This window comes from Myotis nattereri, assembly GCF_964212035.1.
Source record: "Myotis nattereri genome assembly, chromosome: 3".
NCBI lineage: Eukaryota > Metazoa > Chordata > Mammalia > Chiroptera > Vespertilionidae > Myotis > Myotis nattereri.
In genome coordinates this window covers 214,814,121-214,836,043 of record NC_138077.1, presented here as the reverse complement: position 1 = coordinate 214,836,043, position 21,923 = coordinate 214,814,121, and the positions used below count along the sequence as shown (strand labels likewise).

The 21,923-nt window shown below is 60.2% G+C and overlaps 1 protein-coding gene across 4 annotated transcripts; it reads right to left on the bottom strand.

The window, feature by feature from the left end:
* Positions 1-15,437, bottom strand: WRAP73 (WD repeat containing, antisense to TP73). 4 transcript variants are annotated; one of them, XM_081086281.1, is made up of 12 exons: positions 15,297-15,437; positions 10,411-10,563; positions 9,733-9,849; positions 6,066-6,138; positions 4,785-4,888; positions 4,045-4,131; positions 3,686-3,820; positions 3,518-3,595; positions 2,583-2,667; positions 1,584-1,709; positions 941-1,132; positions 1-763 (listed from the first exon to the last, which is right to left on the bottom strand). In XM_081086281.1, exons 1-12 carry the CDS (start codon positions 15,363-15,365, stop codon positions 621-623), a joined length of 1,362 nt encoding a protein of 453 aa, XP_080942407.1. In that variant the 5' UTR covers positions 15,366-15,437; the 3' UTR covers positions 1-620. The 4 variants fall into 4 exon arrangements, with proteins under 4 accessions (XP_080942407.1, XP_080942410.1, XP_080942409.1 ...); XM_081086282.1 differs by having other exon boundaries at positions 443-763; positions 1,584-1,677; XM_081086284.1 differs by lacking the exons at positions 9,733-9,849; positions 10,411-10,563 and having other exon boundaries at positions 15,297-15,432.
* Between the last annotated feature and the right edge of the window lie 6,486 nt (positions 15,438-21,923).

Genomic DNA, 21,923 nt, shown 5'->3' with positions numbered 1-21,923 from the left:
GGGTGTCGTTCCTTTTTTGAAGTTATTAAAACAAGCGCAACAACTGAGACGGTTCCTCTCCCGTGAGTGCATCTTGAAGCCCAAACTGCTTCTGTTCTCGTCCTGGGAGCCGCCCCTACTGGCAGGCAGTGAGGAGGGCTCTCAGGGCTCCTCCCCTGGTGGCCTGTCAGACACACCTGGACCAGCTGCCTACCGTGTGTTCAGGGCCACGGCTGGGGTGGAAACTCCCCACGGGACCCACTCAGCAGGTGGGACGGACCTTGACCACCACTTCGTGCACCCAGAGCACGCCGTGTGCCTGAGACTCGGTGACAGGAGCTCGGAGCCAGCACGTGTCTGTCTGGGGGGAACCGGCTGCTGGGGACTCAGTGCTGCTCCCTAAGACACCGAACCCAGAAAACCCGTGACCAAATCCTCCAAGAAAACCAGCGTCAGCCTTCTTATGAATTACCAAACATTTAAATTACAAAATTGCAGCTTTACACTTTACATATTTACAAGAGCGCCTCGCTGTAGGGAAACAAACGCAAGCTGTCTCCACAGACCACGGTTGGAGCTGCCCCGAGCCCACTCCCCACAGCTCTGCGTGTCTGCGTCCCTTCCCACAGCTGCCACGTGTCCTACGTGTGGTCGCCCAGCTGCCTGAGGGCGCCATCAGCCCCGTCCTCCGTCTCCAGGAAGCACAGGCAGAAGTGGTCCTTGCTGAGCAGGGCCAGTGAGTCCCCCGTGACAGGCCAGCACAGCGAGAGCACCTGGAAGTCCCCTGGAGGAGGACACGTGGCCGAGGGTTAGAGCGGGAGGCCAGGTCCCAGGGAGAGCAGCCCAGAGCCTGTGGTACAGGGACGGGGCAGTGACCCAGCTGGAGCCCAAAACAAACCGCCGCAACCCGGTTGGGCCTCTCTCCAGAGCTCAGAGCCTCGGGCCCCCAGAGCCTGCTCACCTTCCCCGGGCACCTGCACAGACACGCAGCCCGCCGGCGACCACAGGTACACCTTGCTGCCTCCCGAGCAGATGGCCAGCCGGGGCTGCCGCGGGTCCCACTGGAAGGAGCGCACGGGGCCCAGCTGCTCCAGCACCACAAACAGCCGCAGCTTCTGCATGTCCCAGACCCACACGGCGTTCGGGACGTTGTCTGAGGGGAGACGGATGGTCCCCGGTCAAACCCGCCCCCAGCTGCCTGCTTCAGCCTGGCCCGGGCTTGCCGTGGGCCCTGACGCAGCGGATGTGGGGCCCTGGGGGGGGGGGGGGGGCCTCGTGCTCCCAGGTCTGTAGGGGCCACCAGTCACTCCGAGGCTCACCGGCCGCACAGGCATGTTCTGGTGTTTTAAGAATGACTTTTAACATGTAAAAGCCCTTCTCACAGGAAGAGGCCAGGGCTGTCGTGGGCCTGAGTCCCTGTTCACCAAGGACGGGGCGCATGCAGGGAGGCACGGGGCAGAGGGGCCAGGGAGGACCCCCGTTTCAGGAGCGCGTGGGGAGGATGCGCAGGCGGGCCTGTCAGCTGACGCCCTTTCAAACAGCTGGTGTCCCGGCCTCATGGGGCACAGCGAGTGGGCACAGCACAGTGTGGGCGCGGCGCTCACCGTTCCTCGTGGCCAGGAAGTAGCTGTCGGGACTGAAGGCCAGCGCGCCGACGCCGATCTTCGGGTTTGCTCGGTCGGCAGTGGGCTTCAGCGTCTGCAGGGACACCGGCACCGTGGCGATCTCATCTAGAACACGACACCCGTCTCAGCACGGCGCATGCACCCTGGAGACGCCGCATGGCCGCGATCCTGCCCGCCACAGGCAGAGCCTCTGACCCCGACTGCTTGGTTTAGACAGAGGAAGAGGTTACACGACCTTGAAAGCATCAGGCAAAACCTGAGCGACAGAAGGGCCCGCGGGACGCTGGCGTGAGGTCCGTGGGGAACACCTCCCAAGCGCGGTCCTGGCATTTCCTGCTCCTCCCAGTCCCAGCACCTCGGCTCACAGCCCGCTGCTGCCCACCCTCGACAGCCTCGCTCTAGACTTCTCAGATGAGAAAAGGCGTGTGGGACGCAGGAGGTTTGGGGAAGTGACATTACGCTGTGCTATTTTAGGTTCTTGTCAATTCAGGATCACCCGCTGTGACAAACGTCCCCGTGGGGGTACCGAGAATGTGGGGGTGGGGGAAACCTGTGCCTCCCCTAAGAGCTTCTAAAAATCATCGAAAGGAAAGAGCAAGACCAGACCAGAAGCGCGAGATGCCGACGTGAGCAGCGCGCTGGGTACCCGGCTGCCCGTGAGCGCCCGCCGAGCCCGGGGCTGCATTCTGGGCTCCACGTAAAGCGTGTCTGATGCCAGGTCACAGGAGACCCAGGCCGCAGCCAGGACACGGAACAGCCCGCCAGCCCTTCCCACTGTCGCTCCCAACCCTCAGCTCCTCCAGGGAGTTCCACTCCGATTGAAGCAAGGCCCTCGGGCGTCAAATAGGACTCCAGGGCTGACAGTCCGTCAACAAAAGCCACACCCCCTGGGGAAGGAGCCCCGGCCGCAGGGACAGGAGGAAGGACCTCTGAGGAGGACGGGACAGGGAGCCCGTCCACAAACAAGGAAAGGCTCACACTTGCTCTCGGCAGCCCTGGGTGGCGGGCAGGCGGGCCGGCCCAGCGCCCCCCGCGGGCTCTTCTCCGATTCCTTGTACACCACCTGCAAGACAGGGACGGCGGTGCTGCCGCTGCGGGTGCAGGACACGGCACTGCTCCCTGCTGGGGTTCGGTGTGGCCCCGAAAGCCCCCTAAGGACAAAGGTCTGATGGGGGCAGCCCCATATCCACTCGGGCAGTTAGCAAACGTGAGCAGCTCCCTGGGGAGTGACAGGCTCGGAGTGAGGGACCGTGTGACCTGGCTGACAGGCAGCGGCGAGTACCCCGACTTACATCCCCGAGGCCTGGGGACAGCTGACTGCCTGACACACACACGCCCCAGCCGCCAGCACAGCCCTGCTCCCTCCTGTCTTCACTGAACCTCCCGGCTCCGGGGCCGCCTGACCTCACACTGTCCCTGCAGCCCCCGCAGCTCAGGTCGTCACACACCTGCCCCCTTACTGAGGTCCCCGCCTGTGGGCGAGGAACTCTCCAGACCAGGCTGTGTCCCCACTGCCCCTCACCCCCCAGCACCTTCCCACCTCAGTCTCGCCCCGCTGCCTGGCACACTCCTCCCCATCCTGCACCACGTCCCAGGCGTCTGCCCAGTCCCTCGGTGGCAGCGTCCCCACCCACCCTGGGAGACACCAGCTCTCCCAGCCTCGCCCTCCACCGGGCAGGGCTCGACGGCTCTGCGTGGCGGGCAGGAGGCCAGACAGTGCAGGAGCAGATCAGAGATGAGCCATTTAGGGGGATGCAGGGCAAGGACACCGCCTGGCGCCCCGTGGGAGTGTGGGCAGGAAAAGGCCCTGGCAGCGAGTCTGGCTGTCCCGGTCCCCTGGCCGCAGGATGGAGCCCTGCATCGCAGCATCACCGCCTCCCAGCGCCACTCCCATGGAGACAGGTGCCGCTTACCACTCGCGGGTCACTGATGGCCGCGGGGTGCCCAAACTCGGTGAGCATCTTCCAGGTCACGTGATTGAGGATGCGCACCTGAGGGAGGGCCACGCATGAGACGCACTGCGTGGGGACACCCACCACCCGGGCCGTCCTGGGGCTCCCTACGGCGGGCGCCCTGCCCACCTTCCCGTCGTAGCTGCCGACCGCCAGGAATTGACTGCTGGGGCTCCAGGCCACCGACTTGATGCCCAGGGACCACTCGTACGCGCAGTACGTGGCCAGCAGCCGGCCGTCCAGGGAGTAGAGCAGGACCTTGTACTGCAGAGGAGAGGGCGCCGTTAGCTGAGCACCCACTAAGCCGGGCGAGCACAAGTGCACAGACGGGAGGCGAGGACGAGCGGGGCCAGACTCCGCCCAAGCAGCACAGGGACCCGGGGCGGTAGCTGGGGGAGGTGGTCGCTAGACAGCGGTGAGGTTTGCGGACGGGATCGGCTGTCAACGGCGCCGCAGCCGAGGAAGCGAGGATGAACGTGGCAAAGCACCTCCAGGCAGGTGTCCCACGCCGCCAGCACACAGCCGTTGGGCGCCCACTCGATGCCGGCGAGGTCCTGGGTGTCCGTGTCAAAGTGCTGCCACAGGAAGGGGAGAAGCAGGTTACGTCCGGGCGGACGTGGGCTTGTACAGCCGATGTTGCTAATGCGTCCCGTGTGCACTTTCCTTAGAGAGCAATGGGTGGAAGGCTACCAGGTGTCCTTCCCGGTCGTCATGTGTCCGGAGGTTCGGGGGCGCAGCCTGGCCGCCCAGCAGGCACTGCCGGCTTCGGGTGCGGCTCCCACCTGTGCGCGCTCTCCCGGCCTGCTCCTCGCCTGGCGGTGGGCTGCCGAGCGCTCCCTGAGCTCTGACAGCGTTCCAGAGGGTTCTGTGCCCAGCCTGCCTGTCTCCCACCTGCAGCCGGGGGCACCTCCGAGCCCTGGGCCCTGGGGAGTCCGAGTCGGGTTCAAGTCCACACTCCACCTGACGAGGCGCCACATGCCATGGACGGGCCGGAAGGGGAAGGGCTCCCGTTGGCCGGCAATCCCTCAGCGCACCCCAGCCCGCACCATCCCACCACGGCTCACACGCTTCACCTGTGGGTGCTCCATGGAGTCGCAGGTAGCACCCGCCCTCGGAGATGGGAGTCCCGTTTCCCACAGGTCCCCCCAGGGCCCGAGAGCCTGAGGACAGGCGCACCCGCTCCCTGCCATGCGGCGAGGACAACGGTCCCCACGGGAGGAGTGCTCACCCGCAGCAGCTGCCAGTCGCTGCAGACGAAGATGCTGACGTAGTCCTTGCAGTCCCGCCTCTCGGCCAAGGCCAGGTAGCGGCCGTCCCGGGAAAAGGTGATTCCTGCCAGCAAGAGGAACGGGCGGAATCAAGGCCAGACGGAAGGCAGGCCAGGGTGGTTTAAGGAAGAAGGGGCAGGGCGGCCCAGGCAGACACGGCAACGCGGGGGCGAGGGCAGTGCGGTCTGGCTCCTGCGGGCGCGCACCTGCCGGGAGCCCGTGAAGAGGAGGCAGCCTGCCCGAGGACCTGGTGGCTGCACACGCAGCCCGGGCTGTCCTGGCGTCAGGACACAGACCACAGGGCTCTCAGCCGTCGGGAACAGCCTGTCCCTACGCTTCTGTTGTTACTTCTGAACCTAATTCCTTGGAAGGAGCTTCGAGATAAGCCGCTGGAAATGTTACACCGCATTTCCTGTCGGAACGAGCTGACAACACCCAGGTCACACTTCCTGCGGCCTGAGTCGGAGGGTCGTGTCCACGCGGGAAATGCTCACGCGGCCTCGGGAGACACCCGCTTTCAAACCAGAAGTAAATGTCAAATGTACCACCGCCCCTCATCCAAAACGCAAGCTCCAAACTGCCGAGGCCACAGAGCAAAGGGGGGAACCACTCAATATGCAAGGCCTCCCCGCTGGCCACATGGAGGACGCATCACTGTAGCTACATTGAGCAGGACGCCCACCCAGCCTCGTGGCCCACCCACCTCAGCGCGGGTGTGTCTGCCCCGCCCTCCCCATGGCCAGGGGACACCGCCCCTCAGCCCTCCTCTGGGATGTCCAGATGGGGCAGGTCACCATGTCCGTGGACAGAGACCACAGACTGAGTCAACAGAAGACTGAGATTCAAGGTTCAGAATTCGAGGCGTGAAGTGGGGCCCCTCAGCCCTGAGACAGGGCAGGGCGGCCATGGAGCGCCTCGACTCTGATGCCCTCACACAGGCCTCCTCAGCCCCTGGAGCATTTGAAGGGGTCCTGGTCTTTGGAGGCGCGGGAAATATTCATTCACGGACGAACATTCGGAGGTGGACAGGCTTTAGAACAACCCGAGGGGAAAATGAGATAACCGGGGGGCCCGGGGGAGGTAACATGACCCAAGGGTGGGGGGCTCAAGCAGACAGAGAGGCTGGGGGCCGACACACGGACGGCGAAGGCACTGCAGCCTGTGGCTGAAATTTCCCGATAAAAAGAGCAAAGGACCCAAAGCAGCGCCCGAGGCCTGGACCCCGTGGTCTGCGCACTCACCCTGCTGACAGGCCTTCGGGTACTTGATGTACGAGACGGACTTTGTGCACAAGGACCAGACCGTGATCCGCAGCTGTCGGGGAGGAGGGGGAGCACACGTTACACTTCCAGAGAGAGCGTCCGAGCCCTGGGGGAGCCAGGCCACAGAGGGAACGGTCTCGGGGCAGGGCTGGCCCTGGCCCTCGGTGGGCACCACGCTCACCTCCCACTGCCCTACAGCCACCCCCTCCACTGTTTTCACTTTGCAGCAATGCCATCTGAGTGACAAGAGAGTGAAATGAATAATGCACGAATGTCGCTGTTCATGCCGGGCAGGTCGGTGCTGCGTGGCGGCTGGCATATTGTCACGCACATCGCTGGTCTGAGGAGCAGCGTCCTGTGGGGAAGCACGCGGGACGCGGCCTCCTCGCTCCATGGAGTCGGCCTGGCTGCTCCTGGCGCCTGGGACGCTGGAGCGGTGGCCCAGCTCCAGGCAGGAGGCTGTGTCCTGAAACGCTGACCCGCTGCTTTGGCCCACGGTCCTAGAGAACCACGGAGGCAGCCCGTCCACATCCCTGCCCTCCCTCACCGGCCGGCGCAGAAGGACCGAGAACCTGGGGGGCGGGGGGCAGGCCCCTGTGCTTAGGAGGACGACCTCGGGTCAGGACGAGAGCCGTGGCCTTTCACTCAAACCAGCGCATCTGCATCCGACACTGAGGCTCTCAGCCCCCCTCCACCGCGCCCATCCCCTCTGGAGCCTGAGAGCAGCCGCCCCGACCAGCACGGCTCCACTTCTCTGTGGAAAGGCTCTCCCTGCCCTCCCGTCTGTGAGAGCTGAGCCGCAGCTGCAGCCGCCTGCCGAGGAGCCCCCAGCTGGGCCGGGCCGTGGTGAACAGAGACCCGACTACACAAACCACAAAAGAAAAAGGACCGTGTGCCTGGCCGGTGTGGCTCAGTGGTTGAGCATCGACCTGTGAACCAGGAGATTGTGGTTTGATTCCCATGGGGCACCTGCCCAGGTTGCGGGCTCAATCCCCAGTGAGGGGCGTACAGCAGGCAGCCGGTCCATGATTCTCTCATTGATGTTTCCAACCACATGACCCTGAGGCACATGTGTAAACTGTGTTTGTGAGTGCGTGTGTGAGTGCGTGAGTACCTGTGAGTGCACGTTGTGAGTGCACGAGCGAGTGTGTGCGTGCGTGAGTGCGCTTGTGTGCAAGTGCGTGTGAGTGCGTGTGCGTGAATGTGTGTGTGTGTGCGTGTGAGTGCGTGTGCATGTGCGTGAGTGCGTGTGTGTGTGTGAGTGAGCGTGTGTGTGTCTAAAAACCAGACGGGAAAGCACTCACCTCACCAATAGGCAGAGAAGTGGAAACCAAAGCCCAAGGGCAGCCCACGCAGCCGCACGGGGCGGGCGATCGCTCTGCGCCGCCTCCCACCACCAGGCCGCCCACAGGCCCATCCCAGAGGACGGCTCATACCGGCCCAGGAGACACAGCAGACTCCCAGCTGCGTGGGTCCCAACACCTCAAATGCTCGGCAAAGGTAGGACGGCAAGTGAAGCGGGGGGTTTCCCACAAGGAATGCAGGGACCAGCCATGCCTTCCACACGGGGCGTCTCAGAAACATGCAGCAGGGGGAGCGAGGACCTCGGACAGAGGACAAAGTCAGGCAAACGGACCTGAACAGGTGCAAACCCACAGTGCAGTGTCGACACACACACTCACACATACACAACCACACATAAGGGCACACAGATACATACACACACAACCACATGTATGGACATACAGCCACACATATGGACATAGATACACACATTCAACCACACATATGGGCACACGGATACTCACACACACAACCGCATGTATGGGCACACAGATATACACTCACACATACAACCACACGTGTGGGCACACAGATACACACACGCCCCTCAAGGAGCGCGAGGACTGAGTCACAAGGCATGCAGCAGCCGGGAGCGCTGGCTGGGGGGGCGCCGGCTCGGGGCCTGCCTTCCAGCCGAGACCTGACGGAGCGAACGGCTCCTGTGTCCCTCCCTGCTCACGGAGGCCGGTCCGAGGGGCAAAGCCCTCCGTCACGCTGCCCTGCGGAGGGGCCGCCACCTGCCGCTGGAGGGAATCCCGGCCCAGGGAGCCGAGTGCGAGGACTGTGCCCGCGGCAGCACAAAGAGCTCCAGGGATCACGTCTGAAACCGGAGACGAGCACCTCTAACGTGTCGGCGTGTCCGGGGCCGAGACCAGGAGCCGTGCTTCCCGCCTCTCCCCGCGGCCCGTGTGGCTGGCGAGTCAGTAACAACAGGGAGGAGCAGAGCGAAGGCCACTCTGACAGCAGGTCGTCCCGGCAGCTTCGCCAGGACGCTCGGGTGAGCTCCCCCGGGAGCCGCGGTCCCGCCCTGCAGGTGGCTGGGCGGAGGGACGGGACGGGGACACGGGACGCCTGCCCGGTAAAGCTGGCGATGCCGGGAAGGTACCTGCTTGTCAGTCACGGCTGGGAGCAGGTCACTGGCCAGACTGGGCGCAGCGACTGAGGGCACGGAACCTGGGACATTAACCCGAGCAGAGGCGTTCGCTCCCTCGGCTCCTGGCGTGTCGCACCGGCCTCCTGGAGGCCAGGCTCCCTCGCTCCGCTCCTGGCATCTCCCCACGCGGCTCACGGCCATGTGGACCCCACGCTGCGCTGAGGGACTGCAGCTGCTCATGCCTGGACCGGCTGCGACATGGGGCGGAAGGGGGGCCCTGGCCTTGCCTGCAGCTACACTTCGCCCGGGACTGGAGCCAGGCTTTAGATTTATTTCCGCACAAATAAAAACCTCTCACCTCCATGCAAGTCTCAGAAAACTCTGTTCCTCGAGGTATCATAAGGACCCCCCCAGCACCCAGTGGGGAAGGGGCTCCCCGATTTATGACATCACAGCAGCAGGCCCCAGGTCCCAGGGTCTGACTGACAAATCCCGAAGCCAGAGCGGCCTGAAGCAGCTCCTCACAGCTGGACAGAGGGTCTACCCAGAGGGGCCCTTGAAAAAGCCGAGTGAACCCCGAGGTTGGCTGGGAATCAGTGTGCCCGCCCCACGTGCGTGCTGTCAGCTTGGCCGAGCCTGGAGCCGGCGCCACGCCGCCCGCAGCCCTGCCCGCCGACCGCACTCGGGGTCAGGCCCACACGCCGGGGCCTAAGGCGCCTCAGAAAAGCGCAGGAGCGGGATCTCTGCGCACCTTTCTGTCTCCAAAATGCACGCAGACCCCGGGAACCCGGCACAGGCCGTGCCCTCACCGGACGCTCCTGGGAGGGAGGCCACGCTGAGCGCTTGCATTTACCCAGCCCCAGCCCCGCTGGGCAGAACCGCCAGCGGGTGTTCGAAGAACAAACCCACGATGCGCTCACCGACACCCCCAGGTCAGACACCCCCTCGGAAAGATGTAAATCAGTCTGTACTGATGCACATTCTCTACTGTGAAGTCCCAGGAACTGTTTAAAGCCTTAAAATGTGACTTAGGGTTTACTTTTTAAAAATGTGTTCATTTTCCTTTAAAACTGGGCAAGAAGATTAAATATCACCTCTTCGGGGCTTGCTGTGCTCGGACGACTGACATAAATAACCCCCCAAAGCCCCCGAGGGAGTTCAGGGCCCATGTCCCAGCGCGCTGTGCGGGGCAGGGGCGGGGCCGCTCACGTGGAACTCCGTGGTGTTGAGGATGTGGCGCCCGTCGGGGCTCCAGCAGGAGGCCACCAGCCCCGCGGAGCCCTCGTCGATCCTGCAGTGCCACTCGGGCTGCTCCAGCGACCACACCTGGCCCAGGAGAGACGCGGATCACAAACCACCCAGGGCAGCACTGACCCTAACACCACTGCGGTCCAGGCACGGGAAGCTGCCCCCCTCTCTCTACGCTGGGCCGGCGGGCACACCACCAGTCCCCACCCTTCTGGGGGTGAAGGGAGGGGTCATTAATGCCGCACTGGCCAAGCTCCCAAACAAAGCCTCGTCTCAGGGCTTCCCAAATGCCCACGCCCAGCTGTCCGCCCTGGTCTGCACGCTCTGCCTGCAGCCCAACAGCTATTCGGTTCCAGGTGAGGAACATTTACCTGCGGGGGGAGGGGGGGGGCCGGGCGGGGTGGCGAGGTCAATGGGAAACCAGCAAACAAAGGGGACATCTGCAGTACTTTCAACAATAAAGGTAAATCTTCAACAACAACAAAAGCATACTGAAGTGTTTCCCATTTGGAAGGACTGGAACTGAGAGAACTACCAGTTTTCACAGGGAGCGGCTTTGAGGGGCCTTTTTCTCAAGCCAGAAGGGCAGAGGGCAGCGAGGGTCTGCAGGGCTCACCGGGGACGGCGTCCAGCCCGTACCTGCACCAGCCCCCGCTTGTACATGGCGCACAGGATGAAGAGGGAGTCGGCCGACCACTCCATGTGCTGGATCTGGTCCAGGCAGCTGTACAGCTGGAGGATCTGAAGGCTGCCCACCTCCCGGACCACCAGGCGGTACTGCACGCAGGAGGCCTAGACACAGGAAAGAGGCGCTGACGTCCTGCTCGGGGGTGGGGGGGGGGGGCGTTCTCCAGGGGCGCCCTCGTGGGGAAACCTGCGGCCTCTCTCCTCTCTGACATGTTTTCTATCTAGAAGGTTCCAGGTTTACCACCAAGTACACGGCCCATTCTGAAAATGAGTCAATAAGAAGATAGAATTGAAATATACAAACCAGATGTTAAAACCATTACATTTCAGCATAAAGTATTATTTTAACACTCTCTACTGAAGTAATTATCTGCTCCTTTCCTATTTCTTTTATAATATGTACTAGAGGCCCGGTGCACAAAAATTTGTGCACTCGGGGGGGTGGGGGGGAGGCGTCCCTCAGCCCGGCCTGTGCCCTCTCGCAGTCTGGGACCCCTCGGGAGATAACGACCTGCTGGCTTAGGCCTGCTCCCGGGTGGCAGAGGGCAGGCCTAATCCCTAGGTGCAGCCCCTGGTCGGGCTCAGAGCAGGGCCGATTGGGGAGTTGGGGCACCGCCCCGTCATGCACAGAGCAGGGCGGATTGGGAGGTTGCAATGCCACCCTCAGTCACGCTAAGGGTAGGGCCGATTGGGGGGTTGGGGCACTGCCCCCTGTCACACTCAAGGCAGGGTCGATAGGGAGGTTGCGGCACCACCCCCTGTCAGTCACGCACAGAGCAGGGCCAATCAGGGGGTTGGGGCGCTGCCCCCTGTCATGCACAGAGCAGGGCGGATTGGGAGGTTGCGATGCCACCCTCAGTCACGCTCAGGGTAGGGCCGACTGGGGGGTTGGGGCACTGCCCCCTGTCACACTCAAGGCAGGGTCGATGGGGAGGTTGCGGTACCACCCCCTGTCACGCACAGAGCAGGGCCAATCAGGGGGTTGGGGCGCTGTCCCCTGTCATGCACAGAGCAGGGCCGATCAGGGGGTTGGGGAGCTCCCCCCTGTCACGCAGAGCAGGGCCCATTAGGGGGTTGGGGAGCTCCCCCCTGTCACGCACAGAGCAGGGCTGGTCAGGGGGCTGGGGCGCCGCCACTGTCACACTCAGGGCAGGGCCGATGGGGAGGTTATGGCTCTACCCCATCACACACAGAGCAGGGCCCGTTGTGGGGGGAGGGTTGGAGCACCGCCCTCTATCACCCACAGAGCAGGGCTGATCAGGGGGTTGGGGTGCCGCCACTCTCACACTCAGGGCAGGGCCGATGGGGAGGTTATGGCTCTACCCCGTCACACAAAGAGCAGGGCCCGTGGGGGGGGGGGGTTGGGGCGCCGCACCCCGTCACACACAGAGCGGGGCCCGTGGGGTGGCGGGGTTGGGGCACTGCACCCTGTCACACACAGAGCCGCAGTGCGATCAGGGGGTTGGGGAGCTCCCCCCTGTCACGCACAGAGCAGGGCTGATCAGGGGGTTGGGGCGCCTTCCCCTGTCAGGAACAGAGCAGGGCCGATCGGGAGGTTGTGCCCCACCCCCTGTCACACACAGAGCCACAGGGCGATCAGGGGGTTTGGCGCTGCCCCCTGTCATGCTGATCCTGGTGCTTGGAGGCCTCACGGCTCCACTGATCCCGGTGCTGGGAGGCATATTACCCTTTTACTATATAGAATAGAGGCCTGGTGCATGGGTGGGGGCTGGCTGGTTTGCCCTGAAGGGTGTCCTGGATCAGGGTGGGGGTCCCCACTGGGGTGCCTGGCCAGCCTGGGTGAGGGGATGATGGCTGTTTGCAGCTGGTCACACACCCTTCAGGGTGGGGGTCCCCACTGGGGTGCCTGGCCAGTCTGGGTGAGGGGCTGAGGGCTGTTTTCAGGCTGGGACTGAAGCTCCCAACTGCTCCTTTTTTTCTTTTTTTTTTTTTATTCTGGGCCAGCTTCAGCTCTGGCTCCAGCTCTGAGGCCTCTGCTGCTGAAAGAAGGTATCTGGTTTGTTTAGGTTCTATAATCGAAACAATGTATAACTCCAGCTCTGAGATCCCAGCTCGCTGAAAGCTGGTTTCTGGGGTTTTGTTTAGCTTCTATATTTGTTATAATGTTTCTTAAACTGCAGGCTCAGAGGCCGGCAAGGCAGGCAGGGAAGTTGAAGCAAGCAAGCCTCATGTTAGTTTCAAGCTGCCTGGCTGCCGGCCGCCATCTTGGCTTGCAGTTAATTTGCATATCTCGCTGATTAGCCAATGGGAAGGGTAGCAGTCGTACGCCAATTACCATGCTTCTCTTTTATTAGATAGGATTTTTTTTTATTGATTTCAGACAGGAAGGGAGCGGGAGGGAAAGGAACATCAATGATGACAGAGGATCATGGGTCGGCTGCCTCCTGCATGCTCCACACTGGGGATCAAGCCCAACAGGAACTATCCCCTGTCTGCCCCCAGGTCCTGGCAGTGCTCCTGGGACCCTTGTAGCTCCCTGGGTGACAGGGGCCTCTTCTGTTCTACCAGGGGACTCGGGGGAGGGGGCCTCCTGGATGGCCCCTGAATGAGGGCTGGTCACAAGAGAGACCAGGTCATCAGAAGTTTGGAATTTCCGCCCCATTCCCCATTCCCTGGGGAGGGAGAAGGGCTGCAAACAGAGTGAAGGACAGATCAGACCTGCGGGAGAGCCTCCGGGTGGGAGAACACATCATGCAGAGAGGGTGGCACCCGATCCACCAGGACAGAGCTCCTGCACCGGGCCCCTCCCACCGCGCCCTAAGCCTTCCTCAGCGGGCTGGCCACCCGTGTCCGTTACCACAGCCTTTAAGGAGCTGGTGAGGAAGCTAGTGTTTCCCCGAGTCCTGTGAGCTGCTTCAGCGAATGCATCGAACCCGAGGAAGGGGTGGTGGGAACGTCCCACTGCAGCCGAGTCAGACAGAAGCTGTGGGTCACCTGGGCCCCTGCTACCCACGCCTGGTGTCTGTCCCGCGGGACTGAGCCCTTCACCTTAGGACTGAGGCTGCCTCCGGGGAGAAAGGGCAGAACTGAGTTAAGTGGCAGGACGGCCAGGCCAGCGGGTGCCAAGGAAGTGCTTGGTGGGGGGAAGCCCACACGTGTGGGGACCAGAAACGACGGGAGGTGGGTGGTCGTGGTGACAGTAAGAAGGGCCCTTGCTCCCGGTACTGACTATAAAACTGCGTGTGTCAGTATTGCTTCCTGAAAGATACAGTCTCTATGTCATGTTAGCATCCGTACCTAAGCAAATGCTTTCTGTTTGAGTATACTTTGCTGACTGTAGAGGACATGACAGTGTAAAAGTCAGGAACCCATTTCTAATTGCTAATTACTTCCTTTTTGTACATATCAAGGCCAAACTAGATACTGGTTTGTGTTTTATGAACATCCATTAAGAAAAAAAAGCCACAAGCGTTTTCCGTAGAAAAGGGAGGAGGAGCCCTAGCTGGCTTCACTCAGTGGATAGAGTGTGGGCCTGCGGACTCAAGGGTCCCAGGTTCGATTCTGGCCAAGGGTACCTGCCTGGGTTTCGGGCTCGATCCCCAGTAGGGGCGTGCAGGAGGCAGCTGATCCATGATTCTCTCTCATCCTTGATGTTTCTCTCTCTCTTCCTCTCTCTTCATGTCGCTCTGAAATCAATAAAAACATATATTTGAAAATAAAAAGGGAGGAGGAGGGCTATTGCAGATTAGAACAAATCTGTGTCACAGTGCTAACTTTTTCACACTGTAGCTTTGAATACTGTATCAGTTACAATGAATTCCCTAGGAGGTGGAATATTTGGACCAACTCTTGGAAAAAATAGTATTAAATCTGTTGCAAGATATTAAAAATGGCACCCCCCAATTCTGAGGTCACACCTTGGTCTTACTGGGATCTTTCAAAACCTGAGCTGCTGGGGCGCACAAGAGGCTTGGTTGGGAAGTGGTAGGGAGGACATTCCCGTAAAAGGGAGTGTGTGGAAGGCACCGGCCCTGTGCATCGGAATTCCGACTCAGGGGAGACTTGGGGGAGTGTCGAAGGCGACACCCCTATCCTTGACCTTTCCAACAAGTCTGTGCACCTGCAGACCCGTGCAGACCCCGGGAGTTTCCTGGAACCTTACGCTTAACCCCTGATGCCCTCGCCTAGAGGACAATGTAGACGTCGTGTCCTCCCGGGATCACTCGCCCTGTTGATGGCATCTAAAGGTAGGAATTCCAGTGAAGGCCTAACAGGCAGGCGATGGAGGGAGGCAGCTCTGGCCACTAGAGCCAGGGCCCTGCGGCCTCTCCTGCACGGCCCGACTGTGCCTGAGTGACCTGTTCCCCCGTCCGCCGGGGCTGCTGGTCGCCCGACCCCAGGCTTCATGCACGGGGCGGCTCACCATCTGCACCCCTGGGAGGACCGGCTCCCGGCCCAGCGGTGCGGACACGGAACGCTAGTTAGCGACACCAGCAAAGAGGGCTGGGAAGGGTGTCACAGCAGCTGCCCCTGCCCCCTTCACAGAAGACCGATTGTGTGCTTGCTTGTTTTGTGGCAAAATAACCACCAGCAGCCGCTGTCTCCTGTGTGTACAGAAAGCGCTGCTTCCATCCGCCCGCGGCAGGTGGAAACCCAGGTGCGGGAGGCGGCACCTGCCCAGGTCCTGCGCCCAGGCCACCCGTCCGGGTCCCGTGCCCACGGCTACTGCCCAGGCCACCCGTCTGGGTCCCCTGCCCGCATCCCGCCCCTGCCCACCCCCAAGCTGCCTTCCCCCGGGGCCCCGCGGCCGCCTCCGCTCCCCTATCCGGGGTCCCCACGGAGGGCCCGACCTCGGCCCGGGCCCTGCGGCCGCTCACCAGGTACTTGCCGTCCGGGGAGAACTTGCAGAGCTGGTTGGAGAGCTTGAACACCTCGGAGAAGTTCATGGCGAAGCCGCCTGCCGCGCCGGACCCCGCGCTGCAGAGCACTCGGAGTCACCGCAACCGCCAGCCCGCGCCCGGAAGTGACGGAGGGCGGGAAGCGCGCCACAGCCTATCGGGGCCCGGGAACCCGCGGGGCATTGTGGGGCTTGTAGTTCGCCCTCCGGGCGCCTCCACGCTTCTAGCGACCCGGGATTTCCGCGGTGCCTCCCTCCAGCCCGGGCTGCCAATAAAACGCAGGACACGCACTTCCATTTGAATTACAGATAAACAACGAATCGATTTTAGTAAAAATATGTTCCCCCAATACTGCATGGGACGGATACTAAAAAATTACCCGCTTATCTGAAATTTACATTTACTGGCCGGCCTATGTTCTGTGTATTTATATTTGTATTTATATTTATGCGTAAATATATTTACATAAAACATGTATTTGTATGCTAATATATAATAGTGTATGTACATATGTTTTGTACATGGTGCATAAACTTTCGTTTTTCTTTGTTTTTTTTTGTTTGTGGCTTAATCAGGCTCCCTGCCTGCAGCGAGTCCCCCCCCCCCACCCCCCCTCCCCGCCCCCGCAGCGAGCCCACGACTCGCGCTCCGGTGCAGCTCAGATCGGGGTGAACGAATTTGACGCCTGTTCCGCGAGGACAGCGAGTGGACCGCGCCCACGCTCCGCACGACGGTGCGCGCACCCGCGTGGGCGCTGGCTGTGCGGTCTTTGCTACCCACTCCTGCGCGCGTGAGCCGTGTCCTCGCGCCCACTTGGACCGTATTCCCTTCTCCCCAACTCCCCACCGGGCGCCTCCCGTGAGGCCCGCCGGCACCCCAGCGCCCGCCAGATCGCGCGCACCCAGACCCCGCGCCTGCCCCTGGCTCTGATAACCGAGACCGCCGGAGTCCTCCTGGTGCCTCCGCGCCCAGCCCAGGGGCTGCTCCCTGCGGGCGCCCCCACCCTCCAACTTCCCAGAACAAGCGGGTTGGGGATGTGCAGGGGGGGACACCTGTGAGTGGGGTGCTCCTCTCCAGGGATGTGAGGTGTCCCAAGGAGCGTGGCCAGGTGGGAGCCGTGGTTGGGGGCGGCCACACGGGGCACGGGGGAGGAAGCACACACGTTCACTGGGGAAGAGAAGGCCAGAGCAGAGCCGGCCCCTGCCATGGTGGACGCCGGCAGGTAGACAGAGGCCGGGTGGGGCATTGAGGAGGCTGACGGGGAGGGCAGGGTGCCCATCAGCCAGGTGGGCGGGCAGATGGTGTCTGGTCAGGGTGGCTCCTCCAGCAAAGGCAACAGTTTGTTCCACGGGGCCTGTGCCCGTCACACACACACACACACACACACACACACACACACGCACACACCAGCACCGCCCGCCCTCCTGCTGTGCCAGGCACTCGGGCCCTGGGGATGCGGGTGACCGAGCCCGCAGGGGACTGGTTCCCGTGGAGGGAGACGGCAGGAAGCAGGTTCTGTCTGGGGCTCCCCGAGGGTTTGTCCTGCCACGTGTGCTGGTCCCACGCAGGTGCCTGAGCTGGGGCAATGCCCTGCAAAGGAGTGGAGACGGCGTGGGTGCTGCGGGTGTCAGCAATGGGGGACCCTGGGGGCGTCATGGGCAGGAAAGCGCACCCTCACGCAATGCTGGCTTCAGTCAGAGGCACAGGCCCCAGGGTGAGGCGAATCTGCCAAGTCTGTGCCGTGGGGACATCAGGGGAGGCAGGAGCAGGGACACCCGCTGAGAGGCTGTGGCAGACATGGGAGAAGAGAGGGGCTGGGACGGGTGGCCTGTGAGTGGGAGCTGGGGCTCCGGAGCTCTGTGGGGGGCAGGGGGGAGGAGGGTGGGGGGATGGGGAGCCTAGGGTGTGCGAAGCTGCCGTCCACTCCTCTGCCCCCGCCAGGCCACCTGGGCCTCACCCGGAATGTGCCGGCGGAAGCTCAAACACCACTCTGACCACAGCTTCTCTCCCCCCCACCTCCCCCTGCCGGGAGCTGGTCCATGCTTGCTGTTTCAAGGGACCTGGCATATATGGCATACTGTTCTTAATATGTTTGCTCACCTTCTTGGCACTATGTGTTTTAACCAAGGTCTCTGAGAAAGGTTGTTTCCCCAGGTAGGGATTTTCCCCTGAAGTTAGGGAGGGAATAAAACCTCTTAACTAAGTGCCAGGCGGGTAATTAATCACTTTAACTACGAACAATCATGCTTAAGCTACATAATCTTTACTCCCTGGAATGGAGATAAGAAATGCCCTAACCTTTGGAATAGAGGTTGATAGGATTGGAATCAACTGGTATAAATACAGATGTAAGAAGACAGAACGAAGAAGACAGAACCTACACGGAACCTAGAGACAGAAGAACTTCGCTGGAGAGAACATGGCAAAAGATCCTGGACTGAACCTGACTACAGAAATTGGCAAGAGAACCTGACTAGAACCTGGTGACTGAACCTGGCTGGAGAACCTGGACAGAACCTGGCTGGAGAACCTAGTGAGGGAACAGGAAAAAAACCTGGCTGGAGATCCTAAGCAGAACCTCTCTGGAGATCCAGACCAGAACTTGGCTGGAGATCCTGGCTGGAGATCCTGGCCAGGCTGCTGATCAACTGAACACTGTCTCCGTGTCCTTCCTTCTTCGCCGACTCCGTCTACGCCTTTGGGAACCCCTGGACCTGCTGGGGTTGGACCCCGGCATCTGGCACCCGAACAGGGACCGCTAGGTAAGCGCCCCACACTCGGGACGGATAGGACTCCACCGTAGGAAGAGGGTGGATAGTCTTCGCCGACTCCGTCCACACCTTTGGGAACTCCTGGAACAGGATTCCCCTAGGTAAGCCCCCCACCCCCATTGAGAACCCCACACTCGGGACGGATAGGACTCCACCAGGGTACTGCAGACCCCCCTACAGAGGATAAGTAGGGTAAGAAGGTGGATAGTACAGAACTTAGATTGAGAAGATGTGCCATACTGAGTCCAAAGAAAGAAGACTCTGTATTGATTCTTAGATTGAGAAGATGTGCCATACTGAGTCCAAAGAAAGAAGACTCTGTATTGATTCTTAGATTAAGAAGATGTGCCATACTGAGTCTAAAGAAATAAGACTCTGTATTGATCTTTTAACACAATATGCTTGCTAGCAGAGGAATTAAGGTTACTCCCAGTCAGATGGAACATTTTATACAAGAAATACGTCCATGCTTTTCTGAGGAAGGAAAGGTAAATGTAAAGGCATGGGAGGAGGTAGGCCCAAGGAGCCTTATCCTTAACCCCACTGCAGCCTTCCCACCCCGGGAAAGTGCAGGATTGGCAAGCTCTCCCTGGTGTGATAGATCGGGACTCAGGTAATAGCGGAAAGCGCCAATCCTACTCTTAAAATGGATACAAGAGAGCATTTGGGGTTTTTCTTTTTAATGCCTGCTTTTAAAAAATAAAAAAGGGGGAATTTGCCGGGAGCCGGTCCATGCTTGCTATTTCAAGGGACCTGGCATATATGGCATACTGTTCTTAATATGTTTGCTCACCTTCTTAGCACTATGTGTTTTAACCAAGGTCTCTGAGAAAGGTTGTTTCCCCAGGTAGGGATTTTCCCCTGAAGTTAGGGAGGGAATAAAACCTCTTAACTAAGTGCCAGGCGGGTAATTAATCACTTTAACTACGAACAATCATGCTTAAGCTACATAATCTTTACTCCCTGGAATGGAGATAAGAAACACCCTAAACTTTGGAATAGAGGTTGATAGGATTGGAATCAACTGGTATAAATACAGATGTAAGAAGACAGAACGAAGAAGACAGAACCTACACGGAACCTAGAGACAGAAGAACTTCACTGGAGAGAACATGGCAAAAGATCCTGGACTGAACCTGACTACAGAAATTGGCAAGAGAACCTGACTAGAACCTGGTGACTGAACCTGGCTGGAGAACCTGGACAGAACCTGGCTGGAGAACCTAGTGAGGAAACAGGAAAAAAACCTGGCTGGAGATCCTAAGCAGAACCTCTCTGGAGATCCAGACCAGAACTTGGCTGGAGATCCTGGCTGGAGATCCTGGCCAGGCTGCTGATCAACTGAACACTGTCTCCGTGTCCTTCCTTCTTCGCCGACTCCGTCCACACCTATGGGGACCCCTGGACCTGCTGGGGTTGGACCCCGGCACTTCCTTCTTCGCCGACTCCGTCCACACCTTTGGGAACTCCTGGAACAGGATTCCCATAGGTAAGCCCCCCACCCCCATTGAGAACCCCCACATTCAGGACGGATAGGACTCCACCAGGGTCCTGCAAACCCCCCTACAGGTGATAAGTAGGGTAAGAAGGTGGATAGTACAGAACTTAGATTGAGAAGATGTGCCATACTGAGTCCAAAGAAAGAAGACTCTGTATTGATTTTTACATTAAGAAGATGTGCCATACTGAGTCTAAAGAAAAAAGACTCCGTATTGATCTTTTAACACATATGCTTGCTAGCAGAGGAGTTAAGGTTACTCCCAGTCAGATGGAACATTTTATACAAGAAATATGTCCATGCTTTTCTGAGGAAGGAAAGGTGCCGGAAAGGTAAATGTAAAGGCATGGGAGGAGGTAGGCCCAAGGAGCCTTATCCTTAACCCCACTGCAGCCTTTCCACCCCGGGAAAGTGCAGGATTGGCAAGCTCTCCCTGGGGTGATAGATCGGGACTCAGGTAATAGCGGAAAGCGCCAATCCTACTCTTAAAATGGATACAAGAGAGCATTTGGGGTTTTTCTTTTTAATGCCTGCTTTTAAAAAATAAAAAAGGGGGAATTTGCCGGGAGCCGGTCCATGCTTGCTATTTCAAGGGACCTGGCATATATGGCATACTGTTCTTAATATGTTTGCTCACCTTCTTGGCACTATGTGTTTTAACCAAGGTCTCTGAGAAAGGTTGTTTCCCCAGGTAGGGATTTTCCCCTGAAGTTAGGGAGGGAATAAAACCTCTTAACTAAGTGCCAGGCGGGTAATTAATCACTTTAACTACGAACAATCATGCTTAAGCTACATAATCTTTACTCCCTGGAATGGAGATAAGAAACGCCCTAAACTTTGGAATAGAGGTTGATAGGATTGGAATCAACTGGTATAAATACAGATGTAAGAAGACAGAACGAAGAGAGACAGAAATTGGCACAGAACCTACACAGAACGTTCTCTAGAGACAGAAGAACTTCGCTGGAGAGAACATGGCAAACGATCCTGGACAGAAACTGGCCTCAGAACCTAGAGACAGAACCTAGCGAGAGAACATGGCAAAAGATCCTGGACTGAACCTGACTGCAAAAATTGGCAAGAGAACCTGACTAGAACCTGGTGACTGAACCTGGCTGGAGAACCTGGACTGAACCTGGCTGGAGAACCTAGCGAGGGAACACGGCTACAGAACCTGGCCGGAGAACCTGGAGAACCTGGCTGGAGAACCCAGCAAGAGAACATGGACACAGAACCTGCCTGGAGATCCTAAGCAGAACCTCTCTGGAGATCCAGACCAGAACTTGGCTGGAGATCCTGGCTGGAGATCCTGGCTAGGCTGCTGATCAACTGAACGCTGTCTCCGTGTCATTCCTTCTTCGCCAACTCCGTCCACACCTATGGGGACCTCTGGACCTGCTGGGGTTGGACCCCGGCATCCCCCCCTCCCCCCCGCATCATGCCCCTGCCAGCCCCACCGCCTCCTTAGAGCGCAATCTCCCCAGGTGCCCCCTGCCCCAGCCCCTGCCGGCCCCGACCCCACCTGCGGGGATGGCGCCTGGGGACCTGGGTGCTGGGTTCTGGTTCATTGGGTGGAACCTCTGATCCTCCGTGGGGCCCAGCCGCTGCTCAGCCAAGCAGCTCCGGAGCAGGGCCCTCGGTGCCCCCAGAGTCCCCAGGGGTTTGCTCCGCAGTTTCTTTCTAGAAGGACACGGAAGTCACGTGGGCGCTAGAAACGTTAGATGAAGACGGTTCTGTGGCTACTTCGGAGTTGACGCGCCCGTAAACCGCAGCACCTTCCGGTGCAGAAGACATTTGCCACTTGCAGCCGAGTCCACTGGGAGACAAGTCCCTTGAGTCACGGCGGTCGGGGGTTTGGGGGTAAGAGATGGGGTTTGGGGGTAAGAGACGGGAGTCGGGGTGAGAGACGAGGTTGGGGGTAAGAGACGGGGTTTTGGGGTGAGAGTCGGGTTCGGGGTGGGAGGCTGGCAGAAGGAGTTGCAATGAGGCTGACACCCTGGGGCCACTCCTATCTGCCCCCCGGTGGGCCCTGGCCCAGGAGGGAGAGGCGGCTGTGCTGGGCACCTGGGGCGGGGTCAGAGGTAACAGGGGGCCCTGCTCGGGCAGGAGGCTGCACTGGTGTCTTGAAACCTGGGCTTGGTCTCCCCTGGAGCCGGGCGCGGGGGAGCGGGGCGCCCTCTCGGGGTGCCAGAGGCTGCAGCCACGTCTTCAAACCCGGCCCCTCAGGGCCTGAGGTCCGGCAGGGTCCTGGGTAGCCGTGGCCCCAGCCCCGCTCACCCACCCCCACCCCCGCCTGCGGGACAGAGGCCTGCCCGCACTGGCTCCCGTGCCCATGTG